The sequence below is a fragment of the Chrysemys picta genome, chromosome 1 (assembly GCF_011386835.1).
Source record: "Chrysemys picta bellii isolate R12L10 chromosome 1, ASM1138683v2, whole genome shotgun sequence".
In the NCBI taxonomy this organism is placed as follows: domain Eukaryota; kingdom Metazoa; phylum Chordata; order Testudines; family Emydidae; genus Chrysemys; species Chrysemys picta.
In genome coordinates this window covers 104,418,116-104,434,613 of record NC_088791.1, presented here as the reverse complement: position 1 = coordinate 104,434,613, position 16,498 = coordinate 104,418,116, and the positions used below count along the sequence as shown (strand labels likewise).

The following is a 16,498-nucleotide window of genomic DNA, read 5'->3' as shown; positions in this document are numbered from 1 at the left end:
GGTTGTTGACCAGGATTAGGAAACTGAAAATTCCCTTCGGAACAATAACATTTACATCTCCCTTATTGGGGAAAGGGCACTAACCCTGTTTTCTGTCTCCTGCTTGCTGAGCAGCTGGTATTGAAAATCAACGCCATTTATGAAGCCCGAAGGGGGAAGAAGCGCGTCAAGAGGCTGTCCCAGTCTACGGAGAGCAATTCAGGGAAAGGTAAATGAACATTGACCAAAGCTGAGTCTTTTTGAGAGTTTCTACCTGGCTTGAATTTTTTACTGTGATGTACAGTGTGTTTTCTAACACTTTGTCTGGTTCAGTGTAAAAGGACTGGCTGGGGCTTCCTTTATGAATATGGCCCTACTAAATTCACGGTCCATTTTGGTCAATTTAACTATCATAGGAATTTAAAAATAATAAATTTTATTATTCCAGCTATTTAAATCTGAAATTTCACGGTGTTGTAATTGTGGGGGTTGCAGTACTGCTACCCTTACTGCTGCTGCTGGTGGCGGCGCTGCCTTCAGAGCTGGGCAGCTGGAGAGCGGTGGCTGCTGGCTGGGAGCCCAGCTCTGAAGGCAGAGCCACTGCCAGCAGCAGCGCAGAAGTAAGGATGGCCTGGTATGGTATTGCCACCCTTATTTCTGCGCCGCTGCCTGAAGAGCTGGGCCCTCGGTCAGCAGCCAACACTCTCTGGCCACCCAGCTCTGAAGGCAGCAGCGCAGAAGTAAGGATGACATGGTATGTTATTGCCACCCTTACTTCTGTGCTGCTGCTGGCGGGGAGCTGCCTTCAGAGCTGGTCACCCAGCCAACAGCCGCCACTCTCCGGCCGCCCAATCTGAAGGCCGCGCATAAGTAAGAGTGGCAATACTGTGATCCCCCCTAAAATAACCTTGTGACCCTCCTGAAACTCCTTTTGGTGTCAGGACCCCCAATTTGAGAAATGCTGGTCTCCCCCCATGAAATCTGTGTAGTATAGGGTAAAAGCACACAAAAGACCAGATTTCACGGAGGGGTGGGGGAGACCAGATTTCATGGTCCGTGATGCGTTTTTCATGGCTGTGAATTTGGTAGGGCCCTTTTTATGAAGCTAAAGGCTAGTCCATTATCTAAGGCTACGTCTACATTGCACACCCTACACTGTCTACACTGCACACCCTACAGTGGCACAGCTGTGCCAATACAGCAGTGTCATTGTAAGGTCTCCCGTGTAGCCCCTCTTTGTCGGCAGGAGAGAGCTCTTCTGCCAATAAAATAAAACCAGCCCCAACAAGGGCAGTAGCTTTGTCGGCAGGAGAGCATCTCCGCCAACATAGTGCTAGCCACACCGGCACTTTTTGTCAATAAAACTTTTGTCAGCCAGAGGTGTGTTTTTTTTCATACCCCAACTGACAAAATTTTACTGAAGAAAGTGCAGTGTAGACATAGCCTAGGAGCTCTTACTGTAAGGACATATCCCCACGACTCAGTTTTAGTCCATTACTCCTAATGGTAACCTCGTGGGTTGCACTGAACAATTCCTCCCCTTCTTGGTGTTTCTTTCTCACAGATGCTTGTAGATGTTTGTCATGATATATATATATATATATATATATATATATATATATATATATATATATATATATATATATATATACACACAAAGCTTGTGTTTTGGGTTTTAAAACAATCTCTTTTAGGGATTAGAAAGAGACCTTAATGGGGGCAGATTACTCCACCTTGGCCTACTCTGGGGGTTTCTTGCACCTTTCTCTAATGCATCTGGTTCTGGACACTGTCTGAGGCAGGATACTGGACTAGACAGACCATGCGTCTGATCCAGAATGGAAATTAACTGTGCTCCCCCTGTCCCTCAAGTTATTGTGTAGCCAAGATAAGCACGTGAGATCCAAATTTTGTGCTTAGAATCATAGAATATCAGGGTTAGAAGGGACCTGAGGAGGTCATCTAGTCCAACTCCCTGTTCAAAGCAGGACCAATCCCCAGACAGATTTTTGCCCCAGATCCTTAAATGGCCCCCTCAACTCACAACCCTGGGTTTAGCAGGCCAATGCTCAAACCACTGAGCTATCCCTCCCCCCCATTGGTTACATCCATACAACCAACTGAATGTCAATTGAAGCTTTCTGGATTTTTCCTTTTGCTCTATACACATAATTGCTTTTGTTGCTCTTTTCTGAATGCCCTCTAATGGAGAGGAAGGTATCAAGAATGGTGAGCTAAGGCTCCATTGTTGTGGGCACCCCTGGGAAGAAAGAGCCCTTGTATGCGATACATTCTGCCCCCTGAAGTGGTTAAGCCTGGTTTTATTCTGCCATCCATAAGAAGTGCAATATTTTTAGACTGTCTTTATTTCATGTTTCCTGGAAGTTACAGATGAGAACAGTGAATCGGACAGTGACACTGAAGAGAAACTGAAAGGTAAGAAAAGTTTGCCCTCCGCACACACATGGGAGATGGTAACTCACAAACTCACACTTGATTTCCAGGGGTGTATTAGCTCTTTCCTCTTCTCTTTGAGGCACTTAGAGAAGAGTCTCATTTCCACTCAGAAAAGAGAGAAGTCAAAGGCCACAGAACCGCAGGAGAAGCTCAGTTTGAGACACATGAGAGCCCAAAACAAACCGAGAGCCCGTTCTAACTCCCACAGAAGTGAATGGGAGTTTCTAAACGGACTGTCATGGGAGTTGGCTTGGACACTGAGGCAGTTCAGAAGAGGTTTCGATAAGTAAAGGGTCACAAATGTGTGAAGAAGGCTGCCAGAGGCAGCATTGCAAAGTGACAGCATGAGCATAGTCCAAAGTCCTCACTTGAGGAGCAAACTATTGCAGCTAGGAACACAGCTCAGTGGAGAGATTGCGCTGCACTACATGCTCTCCTGTGAAACTCCTGTGCCTACGTGAGACTGTTTGCTCAGTCCTAGAGGAACTATGTGTCGAATCAGCCTCCACGGGATTCCTGCAGAATCTCCTTGAATTCCCTGCCCTGGTTATCACTCCAGCACTGTACTAGTGACACTATGATTATGTCTGGTTTTATAGCTGTAATTAGAAACCAGCCAAAACTGGCATTTGAAATCGAAACTCCTCCAACTATAAGGGTTTTCAGATTCCTGTGCAGAGATACAACCCTAGCCCTGTGGTTTGGGGAACAGGTCAGATCCTGGTGCAGGGCAGGGGTAAGCAGGTGGCATTCCCACTCTGCTTCTCACACAGTGCACTAGTACTGGAGATGACCTAACCTTATCCCTTTTGAGGGATTGCCTTAATAGAAAAATTAAAACAAACATAAACATCACCCTGAGCGTCCTCCTGAATTTAGCTGTTAGCAGGGTTTTTCCCTGCAGGACCCTTGTGTCCCTGACCAGGGCCGGCCCTGACTTTTTTGCCGCCCCAAGCAAAAAAACAAAAAAAACAAAAAAAACAGGGTGCAGGGCGGCCGGACCCGGAGGCAAAGCCAAAAAAACCCAAAACCCCTGGGCGCAGGGCGGCTGGACCCAGAGGCAAAGCAAAAACAAAACAAAACCCCTGGGCGCAGGGCGGCTGGACCCAGAGGCAAAGCAAAACAAAACAAAACCCCTGGGCGCAGGGCGGCTGGACCCAGAGGCAAAGCAAAAACAAAACAAAACCCCTGGGCGCAGGGCGGCCGGACCCGGAGGCAAAGCAAAAAAAAAAAAAAACAGGGCAGCCATGCCGCCCTAAGATTGGACAGAATGCCGCCCCTTAGAATCTGCCGCCCCACGCACGAGCTTGCTCGGCTGGTGCCTGGAGCCGGCCCCATCCCTGACTCAACTTATCTCTGCATCAGAAGGTATGTCTACACTGCAATTAGACACCTGCAGCTGGCCCATGTCAGCTGACTTGGGCTCACGGGGATTGGGCTAAGGGGCTTTTAAATTGAGGTGTAGATGTTCACGCTCAGTCTGCAGCCCTCCCAGCTTGCAGGGTCCTAGAGCCCAGGCTCCAGCTCCAGCCTGAGGCCAAGTGTCTACGCCACAGTTAAACAGCCCGTTAGTCCAAGCCCCACAAATCCAAGTCAGCTGGCACAGGCCAGATGCGGGTTTTTAATTGCAGTGCAGACATACCCTGAGAGACACTCGATGAGCCTCATAGAGCCCTTTTCTAATCCTGGACTCGAGTTAATATGAACTGTCTGGTCTGGCTGCCAGGTTGAATCAGCTCAATAGGCCTGTATCTCCGTGCAGGGTCCTAGCACCTGACCGCTTATCACAGGCGTGTTATCCACTTTGCAGTTAGCTGAAATCTAGTGAGGACAGCTCATGAGACTTTCGTTTGAACCTGAGTTAGAGCCCTGATTGGGCCTCAAACCTACACTTAATCCAGATCAGGGTCCAAACACCACCTCTTTGGCCCATACATTCCAAGGCAATGTGGGAACAATTCTACTGAAATACCATATAGCCATTGCCCAATCCCTACACCAAAATCTTCCAGTAAAAAATGTTAGTGTGTTACCACTGTACCACAGTGCTAGAGTGGTAAAAACTACACAGCCTCTGTGTTCCCATGTGTTCATGTGCTGAAAAAGATTGTAATTCTACACATGCGTGTGGGCATTCCATGTGTTCAACGAGAGCAGATTTCGGGACTTTCTTCTCCTTGTTTCACCAGCTTTTGCTTCCATTGCTAGTTTGCTTTTTCTATTCATGGAAAGTGCATCTCTTTGGAGATGGAACCTGCCTGTTTTAAAAATCCAGAAGGGAGGATTTTGCTCTCCCATGAGTAGGAGCCGGTTAGTGTGGAGAGGCAAGGTGGGTGAGGTAATATCTTTTGTTGGACCAACTTCTGTCGGAGAGAGAGACACGTTTTCGAGCTTACTCAGAGCTCTTTTTCAGGCGTGGGAAACTAACTCACAGCCGAACCAAAACCTCAGATCCAAAGAGCACCAAACTCCGAGGGTCTCAGAATCCAAACATGGCTCTGAATCTGATTGTGCAGATAACACCTGTCTCTATAAAGGTGTGAATCAGAACTCTGGAGCCACGATGTGTTGCTGAGATGTGTTCCCCGTGCACTTATTCCCCTGACCCAAACAGTATGGTGTCACTGTTTTAAATACTAGGAAAATGGGCCCGTTTTGTAATTGAAATGTTTTATGTTTGGGGCTTTCCGTTTGAGACAGTATCTTAAGTGCTGTCCATAAGGGAAGGGAGAACGCTCTGAAGCCAGACTCTGCCATGACAACAACAGTGCAATCCCATTAGCTTTAATAGGGTTGCACAAGACGTAAGCCAAGGCAGAATTTGATGTATAGGCTGCACCTGCATTGCACACGACTGCGGGCAGCATGTAGTGTACGTGTAGCTACAGGCTGCAGTGAAAAGCACACTGTGTCCACACTGTGGCGTGTAGTGACGCATGGCAGTGAAAGACTCTCTGGCAGAGGCTCAGGTTTTCCGTGCTGCCTTCTCCCTGCCAGAACCTTTCCCCGCTTCTGGAGTCTTTCCCTGCTGCAGGGAAAGGCTCCAGCAATGGGAGGCTGATAGAGCCTTTCCCTGCTGACGGAGTCTTTAGCTGCAGCAAGGAAAGACTCTGGAAGGGGGCAGGCACTTTCCCCACTGCCTCCCCCCTGCCAGAGCCTTTCCCCAGCAGCCAGGAGGCAGCGGGGCACTATGCTGCTAAAAATAGCAGTGTAGATGGGGAGGCACTGCTTGAGCGAGTGGAGAGACATGTAGTGTATGTTCTCACATACATACCCACAGCCTTCAGGCATGTCTGTACCTACTCCCCTAAGCCGTGGCTCATCATTTCATCCTTCTGTTTATACCTGTGCTAGGGAGACTACACACGCATGTACACGACATGCCACCAAAAGAAGGGTACAGTGTACATGATGCATCCTTGGGGGCAGGGGTGGCATTTTCAGAAGTACTCAGCCTACTTTGCTCCTATTGAAGACAGTAGTAAAACTCCCATTAGCTTCAGAGGGAGCAGATTTAGGCCAGCACTGAATGTTTTTGAAAATCCTGCCTTAGACAATAAAGGGCCTTAACCCCACCTATAGCCAGGCCCTGACTGGTGCAGGTGGGGTGGGGATAAAGGATGATTGTAAGCTGTATTTCCAGTCCCCTTATATCCTGACCAGGCATTGTTTCATTCCTGGTGTAACTTAGAGCAGCCATAGGGCTGCTGTCAGTTGTATTCAGCTGGAACCTATGAGCAGCACAAAGCAACCTAATGAGGGGCCAAAGATCTGGCCCAAGGCATTCATATAAGTCTCCAAGGGGCTGCCTCTTCTTGGGCAGAGCTCTTGTTTGCATTCACTTTATTTGGTGCTGATCAGTTCCAGTACACCATCATGGATTGCCCCTGTCAAACTTGGGGGCATCTGGTGCCTGGCTGTGAAGTATTCTGCAGTCTTGTCTTGGAGGGTGGGGGCACTTTTGGAGATTTACTTTGAACCTAACTATAAAACTACAGGGGAAAATGTTCCAAAGGAATCTTGTCTGGCCTCTCCCCAGTGGGGGGCCTTTCATTACTTTCCCGACTGGAGTGTTTATTGTCCCATAGTTTGTACATTGTGATAGTCTCAGGCTGCTAATCAGTTTTGCTCTTTTCCCAGTATCTTTGGGTGAACTTGGCCCTTGTTTTAAAAAATAAAAGTAATTTGAGCTCTGATTAGCTTCAGGCATAGTATGGGCTGGCATCAGGCAACCTTTTTCACTCATCCTTCTGTCGATGCATTTCATTCCTGGCCTACAGCTTCCCCCATCACACCATTACAGCCCTGGGGCCGTGACATTACTCAGCCTGACTGTGTTCTGACCTACAGTATCCCCAGCTACTCTAGTTCTGGGCTTCAAGTGCTGCCAGCGACCTCTATCCATCAGTCACATGTGCTGGCTTTGACATGGAGATGAATAATGACGAGGATGACCCCAGGAACTCTCTCTTGCTACCCCACCTGGATTTCAATTTGGGTCTCCCTGGCTGAAAAGCCTACCTATTAAATCACTGCTCCACCTAGACCCCATAGGTTGCAATTTGGGCACCTACACTCTTGTCCCCTCTTCCCGTGTGCTTTTGGCCAGTGCTACACACCTGGGTTGAAACTCTGCTCGGATTACATACTGTCTCAGCCATTACAGCTTTTCCTTGGAAGCTGGATAGCACAACTTCCAAATGTTTCTGCCTCTCACTCAGCCCTTGGGAAAGGAAACACACTACAGTCACGATGAGCTCACAATAGGTCATTCCAAAGCATGGCGGGAGCTCTATCCAAATTCCAGTATCAAATGACTCTCTCTCTCTCTCTCTCTCTTTGTAGCTCACAGCCAACGGCTGGTACATGTGAAGTCCCGCCTGAAGCAAGCCCCACGGTACCAAACCTTGGAGCGGGACTTGATCGAGTACCAAGAGAGGCAGCTGTTTGAGTACTTCGTCGTGGTATCACTGCACAAGAAACAGGCTGGGGCTGCATATGTGCCTGAAGTCACCCAGCAGTTTCCATTAAAGGTTCGGTGCATGGGCAAAGGCCTACTGGTGTAGCAGTTTCATCATTTAGGTTCTACATCCGCATCTGGAACCCATTGCCCTCCTGGCTAGTGTGCTGCAGGACACATGTTTAAACAGGAGACTCTCAGGGGAAGTTAGAGCTCTCATGTTAGCCCATAACGTAATGCAGGATAATCCCCTGCTGTGCCATTGTTTAATAGGACAGAGGATTTGGAGGTTGTCCTGCCCTCCATGAACTTCATGATGTTCTTGAATGCAGATGGAGCAGCTACTTTGATCCTTCACTGCCCTGGGAGAAAGTGTGTACAAAATTCTTCCGCCATTTATCTCAATAAAAGGGAAGCAACTTGGTACTGCTAGGGGAGACCAGCGACTGTGATTCTCAGGGTGCAGAAAACTCATTGCAGGGAGAGCAAAGCTATTACCAACAGGTCTCTCTTGGCATGAGAAACAGGACCAAATGAAAACATGTGGCAATGCATTTTCCAACATGGTGTAACAAGAGTTTGCTGCAGGCTTTATTCTGCACACACGTCCCCGCACAGATAGCCTCCTCCCTTTACCGAGCTCTTAGCTATATCACAGGATAGAAGTGAGACCCAGCAGGGACAAACACATGAAAAAGTAGGATTTGGTGGGCAGGGCCGGCTCTAACTTTTTTGCCGCCCCAGGCAAAAAAGAATAGCGCCGCCCCGCCGTACCCTCCCCATGCAAGCGCCGCCGAAATCCCCACCCCCCCAGCACTATGCCATCTGAAGCCCCGCCCCCCTCCGAGCGCCGCACCGCGCCAGCCCCAGCCCCCCGAAGCCCCCGCCCCCCAAGCACCGCGCTGCCCGAAGCCCCGCACCCCGAGCACCGCCCGAAGCCCCGTCCCCCCTCCGAGCACCACGGCGCCCGAAGCCCCCGCCCCCCCCTCCGAGCGCCGCGCCGCCCGAAGCCCCCTCCCCCCTCCGAGCACTACGCCACCCGAAGCTCCGCCCCCCTGAGCACCACGCCGCCTGAAACCCCCGCCCGCCCTCCGAGCGCCGCACCGCCGAATCCAAAAAAAAAAAAAAAAAACGAGCACCGCCCTGCCCCAAGGTGCCGCCCCAAGCACGTGCTTGGTCAGCTGGTGCCTGGAGCCGGCCCTGTTGGTGGGGAGTGTGTGAGGGGAATTACTTAAAAAAATTCTAAGGTCAGGTGAGCTAGTAGAGCAGCAATTTTAATATCTTCCAGGCAGAAGCTTAGTCTCTGTCATCACCTCTTCATTTATCACAGGACAAATATTTGAAGCCGTTCCATCCCCACGTGACTAATTGAAAACATTCCCTCCTTCTCTTCTCCACTAGCTCGAGCGTTCCTTCAAATTCATGCGAGAGGCAGAGGATCAGTTGAAAGCCATTCCCCAGTTTTGCTTCCCCGATGCTAAAGACTGGGCGCCCATCTACCAATTTGCCAGGTAGGCAGTGTTTTCCTCTCCCCCCCATGAGAACTGGGTTTGTACGTACAACTCACTTAGCCATGGGAGCTGTTAAGGCAAAGAGAGAGAAACCCAGTGGGGGCAGAGACACTCCTGGAGAGTCCAGAAGGGAACAGAACTGACAGCGTGAGAGGGGAAAGATGGAAATATGAAAGGAGTAAAGTGTTCTCTGGGCGGTGGAGTCGGTGTGTGTACGGTGGTGTTTCCTAATGTGACAGGTTTTTTTCTTCTTCTGGTCTCTGTTCTCCCTTCTGCAGTGAGACCTTCTCCTTTGTCCTGACTGGTGAGGATGGGAGTAGACGGTTTGGATATTGCAGAAGGCTACTGGTAACTATTCATTATTCTGTTACCTAAAAGGGTCCGAAGGGGAAACCCTCCTCTGTGGTGTTTGTATTGCTGGCACCAACTGGACGGGGGTGGGGGACTTCTGCTGTTCTATTCAGTGAAGAAGCAAAAGGCACAGCAGAGGAGACTCTCCAGCTTTCTGCTTCCCTGTGCTGCTCTGTTTAAGGTCCCTCTTCAGAACCCATCCCCTCACTCCAAAATACAGCCCCTCTTCGCGTTTCTCACGATTTCGTGCTGAGAGCTTCTTCTGTTTCACCAGCCAGTTCCTGAGCGATCAGGTCCCGAGCAGCACAGAGAATGCAATCGCTTGCTCTCTGTCTAGGTTGAACTAACTACCTTTTTTTGGTGCGTTTGTGTTTCTCTCTTGAAAGCCCAGTGGGAAAGGGAAGCGTCTCCCTGAAGTTTACTGCATTGTGAGCCGCCTTGGATGCTTCAACCTCTTCTCTAAGGTGAGGGGGAAAGAGGGAGAGAACCTGCGCTGTGGGCAGTAATGAAGCTGAAAGCAAAATCAAGGCTAGAAGAATGAGGTTCAGTAAAGTGGAGGGCTCAGACTTACCTATCTCATAGAACTGGAAGGGACCTTGAAAGGTCATCGAGTCCAGTCCCCTGCCTTCACTAGCAAAACCAAGTACTGTCCCTGACTTGAGAGCCTGGAAGATGCCATTGGAAGGGGGAACACACACTAATTACATGAACTTTGCAAACAGACTATTAAAAATTAAATTACATAAAATATGGATCAGCAAACATTGGCTTGTTCCTTTAATAAAACGACCAAGAGAAAGGATGAAATCCTGGCTCCATTGAAGTCAGTGGGTTTTACTGTTGACTTCAGTGGAGCAAGGATTTCACCCAAGGTTTCTACTCTAGTCTCTCTTGCTCACTCCATAGTATTATGATACTGCATATTTGGGCTCCACACATGCTGGGGTAAGGAGGGAATGTTAATGTTTTTATATTTTATTCTCTGTCTCCCTCTTGCCTCCTGTTTATACATCGGTGGCTTGATGTTCTTTCTTCCAGATCTTGGACGAGGTTGAGAAAAGACGGGGGATTTCCCCTGCTTTGGTGCAGCCTCTCATGAGGAGTGTCATGGAAGCTCCTTTCCCTGCGCTGGGCCGGACCATCACCGTCAAGAATTTCCTACCAGGCTCAGGGACTGAAGTAAGGACAACACCAGAGCTGGAGGAGGATGGGATGATAGGACAGGCCAGCAAGCACCTGCTGGAATAATAAATCAGGCCTGCACCTGTAGTGCAGGGCTGTGGGAATATGCAAATTCCTGTGAAGTGGAGGCTCGAGTTTAGAGTCAAAGGGATTGATTCTCAGTTCCTCTGTTCCTGAGGCAGGTGTCTTCAAAAATCCTTCATGCTCCCTGTATTCTGGGGCTGTTCAGGGCCACTAATGGCTCTAGTTCTCTGTGGTCTGCCTCGTCCCATGACTCAGCCCTCTAGCCAGGTCACTTTAAAGTCTCTGCCCTTCCGGAATATGAGAGTCCACAAAGAAACTGTCCACTGCCTTTCTAACAAGGTCTTCAGCCCCAAGTCTGGGCCTTGTTGTCCTCACACCCTTCTCTCAGGGTGTTGCACTCTCCTTATCCCCTTCTCAGGGGCCAGGATTTCTCAGGGTTCTCCTCTGGTTCCCCTAATACAAATTCCAAACTAAAGGTATACTAACTAAAAAGTCAATTCCTGCCCTCCTTGGGCTTCATCTTTTATCCCTCTCTGCTGCTCTGGTCCTCCACTGAGCACTTCCTAGGACTTTTTCCATGGTAGAGTCCAAATCCTGCCCTTCTATCAGGGCTTACCACTGGAGCCTGCTCCACTCCCAGCGGCTGTTTTATCTCTCTTCTGGCTTCTGCCAGAGCTCTCTGTTTAGGAGAGGATCGCAGGGCCAACTTCCTTGGCTTCTTCCTTGAGCCGCTTCATTCTGTAGTCCCAGAGAGTTACCGCAGACTCTCTCCCGGCAGCCCCCTCCTCCTTCATCTTCTTGGGTTTTGTGGCACAGCAGAGTCACATTCTGTGTGTCTTACTGCTATGCACTGGGCTTTGGAGGTAGGTTATAATTTAAAGTCTGTCACCTTTCCCAGTATTCTTAAAGAATTGCAAAATAGCTTTTTTAATTGGGCCCCCATTTTCCTTGTATTCTGGACAGGACTGGCAAAGAAAATATCCTTATTTATATGGAAAACTCAGAACCCTTAGTATATCTCCTTTCACTGGTACAGTTTTTACAATTCCATGAGAGATGATCCATCATTTGCTGGGCCGTACATGTTTCACATAGTCCATCCTTTTGTTTGTTTATTGGAAATAGGTTACTATTTCATCCACAAAGACCTGTTAACATTTTGAATAAAGCCATTTTGCTCTTAGAATCATAGCATTGTAGGACTGGAAGGGACCTCGAGAGATCAGCTAGTACAGTCCCCTGCACTCATGGCAGGACTGAGAATGTTCATCTCAGGGCCTTGGACTATACCAACATTTTCAACTATTGGACATAATTCACAGAATTTTTTCCCTTTTATTTCATGTGCTCACAGTTCTTGCCATTTATTCCTTAGTTCATTTTTGATTAAGTGCTTAAATTCCAGTTTGCTTAAGGGGATCTCTAGGTCAACTTGTTCGGCCTTAATAGCATTTTTTGTCTCTTTGTCGGCCAGTTCATTGCCAGCTAGCCCTACGTGTGCCGCGATCCATGCTATTATTATGGTCACATACAATTGTGCCAATTCAGCTGTTAGCAGTAATATTTCATTACATATGTGTCTGCTGTCAGACTTGCCATTATATAGTGTCTGCAACCCTGATAAGGAATCAGACAAGGTGGCCATGGCAGCTGGTCGCAAAGCTAGGGCCCAGGTTAGTGCCAGCAATATCCCTATTAGCTCAGCCGGAGATAAAGCTAGTGAGTCTTATGGCTTTCTTGAGTCTGAATGTGGGTGCCCAGAAAGCTATTCCCACTCTACCCATTCCTTCCTCTGGAGCCATCAGTATGCATTTGACAATAGTGTTCCCACGTATCATAGCTACATTGATTTACTATATCTTGTATATTAATCATTCTTCTCCTTTTGTTCATCATATAGTTCCATATCTATCTTGAGGAGGATGGAGTATTTTCCCAGTGCTAGAGATTTTGGCCTCTTTTTTAAGCCTTTATTTTCACAGAGATCATTTATCCACTTCCTTACCCTACTTACTGAGGATTTTTGAGTTTTGTCCTACCTGCTCTCCACTTAATTTCCAACAATTAATATATATTAGCTTAGTGTTATCTTCACTATTATCTAGTACTTTGGCCCTAAAGGCTAAGTCTTGGAGCTTCATTCTCAGAGTGATAGGCATGCTCCAGCTGCTATCTGCATTACATACAGAGGCGAGGTAATGAAGGCACCGCATGCAATATGCAATGCCTGTGCTTGGATACAGTCTAGTTTTCTCAGATTTGTTTTCAATGCTGACCTAAAGGCCTAGCAGCCATACTTAATAATAGGTCTGATTAGGGTTCGCCATTTTCTTAGTAAGTTGATTCTCCCTTTGCACTTATCTATAATGTTTTTGATATGGTCCTGTCATGGGGTTCACAACTCATTGCTAGGGCCGCCTCCTCCTGGCTGGTTTGGGGATTAGCTCTTTCGGCCTGACGCCTCTTCTTATGGTTTCTCAGCCCGTCATCTCGCTCTGTCGCCCTGAGGCCCTTCTCCTGCTCCTCAGGAGCTGCAGCACCTCCTCTTCATGGCTTGCATCTCTGGCCAAGTCACAACAGTCCTCCCCTTCCGTGGTTCTATCACAGTCTTCCACAGCATCCCAGGCAGTCCTTAAATCCACTGCCCTGGCTTAAGTAACTCCCTCAGTGATGGAGATAGGGCCCCTGGATGGATAGTCCCAGATGGTCCTCAAGATCACTGCCCAGATTGGGTCACTAATTCAGTGGCCCATAGGGGAACCCAGGCCCACCCTGAGGTTCCAGTCCAGGGGCCCTATCTCTGGCAGCCAAGGTCTGTACTACCCCAAACCTTCCTACCTCTCTCTTGGACTACTTCCTACATTGCCTCTCCCAGGCTTTCATTCTCCACCCTTCTAGCCAAATCCTTTTCCTCTGGGTCTGCGAGGCAAACCCTTCCTCTGGGGTCTAAATCTCTTTCTCTTCCTTGTCCCATGAAGAGTGACTGAAGCCCTCTTCCCGGCAGCACCCCCTTCTGCTACCAGCTCTCTGGTTTTACAGATGCCCGGCCTGTTCCTGCACAGGTGAGCTTCCCTTAATTAGGGCTTTCCTCTCATCTGAAATGTCCCCTAGTCTGCAGCCTAATAGGTTAATTGGCCCATCTGGCTTATGTTAACCCCTTCAGGGCAAGTGGAGGAAGCACGCTCCATCACAGGTCCCTCCAGGTGAGCTTATTATCAGATATCACACCATGTTGTGCAGATCATTCATTTAGTTTTGTCAGTGGAGAACTTGAAGCCCCACCTGTTTCCCCGTTCTGTACTCCCACAAAGTGCATCGCTGATTCCTTTGGTGGCATGTCCGAGGTTTCTGCTTTTGGTCCCTATGGCCTGTTCACCAGCAAATCATGTGATGCCTATTCCTGCACTCGTTTCCTTTGGAAGGTCATTTATCATGATTTTAAAAAGGGCTGGACTAATGACAATCCCCTGTAGAGTTCAATAAACAGTGGAAAAGTCTTTCCCTACCCGGACCCGTGTAGTTCTTTGTGTAGGAAATCCCTTGTCTGTTTGTATATTCTTCCTACAGTACCCAGGGTTGCCACTTTATATAATAGTCCCTCTCTCTGTAACACATCACAGGTTTTTTCTATGTCCAGGAAGGTTACTCTCATGTATTCGTTCCTTCTCAAGCTTTTTTGTGCTTCTGTGTCTATTGGTGTCAGTTGCACCCCTGCTATCTGAACCCACATTATGTTCCATCTGTGAGCCTATTTCCTTCTGAGTGTGCTACTCATCTCTCCATCCCCAGTCTTTTCATGGTTTTGGCTAAACATGCTGTGAGGGCAATTGGTCTGTAGGCCTCAGGCCTAGAGTGCCTCTTGCTGGGTTTCTTCACTGAGGCACTAAGCACGTTTCCAGTCCCTAGATATTTCCCCTTTTCTCTGTATGCTATTCTGTCATTTTAGTATTACACTCAGGCTTTCATCGCCTAGGTATTGGAGCACTTCAAAGCTTACTAGCCCCCTTCTGCTACAAGCTTCCTCTCTTTATGTTAGCCAGCCTGTTCCTGCCCAGTCCCGGGCTTTATGATCAGTTAAGCCTGGCTCTCCCTCCAGGTGTAGCCTGCTATGTAAATTGGCCATTCAGGCACACATTAACCCATTCAGTGCCAAGTGGGGTAGAGTCTGGCTTGGCCCTGAGGGTAAATTTAAGTGGCCTTAGGGTCTCTGGGAAACCCATATAGAATATCTGTACTGGAGCATGCCCCAGCCACACCCTCGGACTGCTGCCCACACCAGAGAGCTTCACTGTACGGGATTATTCTTAGGGGGCTGTTTCTGCTAAGGCCCTTTAAGCTGCCACAACAGCACATGGGGCCTTAGCCTACCTGAGAACCAGGTCCAAAGTTGAGGGTGGGTCATGTGACGTACTGTGAAAGAATGGGCAAGGTGCTTTGAAGCTGGTTGCACTGGAGGAAAGATGGTCTAGCAGTTACGGAACTGGCCTAGGACATGGGTGACCTGGCTTGAATTACCTGCTCTGTCACAGACTTCCTATGTGAACTTGGGCAAGTCACTTTGTGCCTCAGTTCCCCCTCTGTAACACGGGGATGATAATACTGCCCTATCTCACAGCGGTGTTCTGAGGAGAAAAACACTAATGGCAGTGAAGTGCTATGGTGAGGACTGTATGCATAGATAGAAGCAAAGGCAGTAGTCTGTGTTGTAATTGCTACCAGAGTGGATAGTCTACAAGTTAGACCTTGCTCCCCTCTCCTTCCCGTCCAGATTCTCATAGTGAAAGTGATCCTGGCTGTTTGAACTGACTGAAGAATTAGAAACATCCCCTGCCTCCATCCTTGCCCCTGTACCCTGCAGAGTGCTTCCCAGAATCCATTCCTGATGGGAACAAAATTCCACTCCCTGGGACTGCCCTTTGTCAAAAGACTAAACATAAAAGTCTGCTTGGGCATCACACACATAGGGAGGGAGCTCCCTGTGCCTATTTCAGTGGGAGAATCTGCAATGGATTTCTGCATCACCTGGAATGGACTCTGGATAGAGCCCCTGAGAGAGTGCAATCTGAACTGTTCCTGTGGCCTACTAAAATATAGGCCCTTACCCAAACTGAACTCCAGGTTCTACTTGTTATTAGCCCTGTCTGCTGAACCTCATGTTGGGAGAACCTATTCATCTATGATAGCCATCTGCTTCAGACCTCCTCACCATCACTGCTCAAGGGGGTGGGGAAAATATGATGGGAAGCCAGTGCTGGCCTTCAGCTTCATCTGCAGGCCTTCGTTTGTGGGTCCTGTAGAAAGACTAAATCTCAAGGCTTGCCACTCACTAACATAAAGTCTCCTTTAGCTCCAGCAGCAATGCTGTTTCTTTTGGTTGAGAGGGTCCCTGGTTAAAGTCCTGGGGGAGTCTGGCCCCTTGCTTGTCAGTGCACTGATTGAGGCCGTGACCTGTGTTTTGCTTCCTTCTGGCAGGTAATTGAGCTGCGGCGGCCTCTGGACTCGAGACTTGAGCATGTTGATTTTGAGTCCCTGTTCTCCTCTCTCAGCGTCCGGCACCTGAGCCGAGTGTTTGCGTCCCTGCTTCTGGAGAGAAGAGTGATCTTTATAGCAGACAAACTCAGGTACCCACCTTTGCATCTTCCTCTTGCGTTCTTGTAAACTAAACGTTAGTTAAGGAGAGACTGAGAAGGGACTACTGGCCCCTCTGTGTTGTTCTTTTGTTCTTCTCTGTTATTTCCCAGCAAGTACAGCCAATGCTCCCAAAGGGCAGGAGCTCTGATGGGGTGACACACCCTCTACTGGACATGCTGCGAGAAACCTCAGCCCAGCTCTGGAACTTGCAAAAACTGAGCTTCCTTTGGTGCACAAAGGAAACCAAGTCCCCTTTACTCAGAATCTCACCGAGGCAGAGCTCCTTGCAATAAGGAAGCAGAACCCCACCTATTGCTTGGGAGGGAAACAATGTTCCCTTCTCAGCCATGCTCAGGCACCCACAGGAACCAAGCCCAGGGGTAGGGGTAGGGGAGAGGAGAGA

The 16,498-nt window shown here is 48.6% G+C and overlaps 1 protein-coding gene across 8 annotated transcripts in view; it reads left to right on the top strand.

Moving 5' to 3' along the window:
• The window catches only part of DENND2A (DENN domain containing 2A), a 104,365-nt gene that overhangs the window by 72,566 nt on the left and 15,301 nt on the right, over window positions 1-16,498 (top strand). For 5 of the 8 annotated variants that reach the window (XM_065565602.1, XM_008171125.4, XM_008171126.4 and 2 more), the window contains 8 exons: window positions 115-208; window positions 2,365-2,415; window positions 7,282-7,469; window positions 8,798-8,907; window positions 9,186-9,255; window positions 9,645-9,722; window positions 10,297-10,437; window positions 15,937-16,085. In XM_065565602.1, the coding sequence (XP_065421674.1) occupies window positions 115-208; window positions 2,365-2,415; window positions 7,282-7,469; window positions 8,798-8,907; window positions 9,186-9,255; window positions 9,645-9,722; window positions 10,297-10,437; window positions 15,937-16,085 (881 nt within the window). The remainder of the gene's footprint in view (window positions 1-114; window positions 209-2,364; window positions 2,416-7,281; window positions 7,470-8,797; window positions 8,908-9,185; window positions 9,256-9,644; window positions 9,723-10,296; window positions 10,438-15,936; window positions 16,086-16,498) is intronic. The other 3 variants (XM_008171129.4, XM_065565610.1, XM_065565607.1) reach the window with 1 other exon arrangement.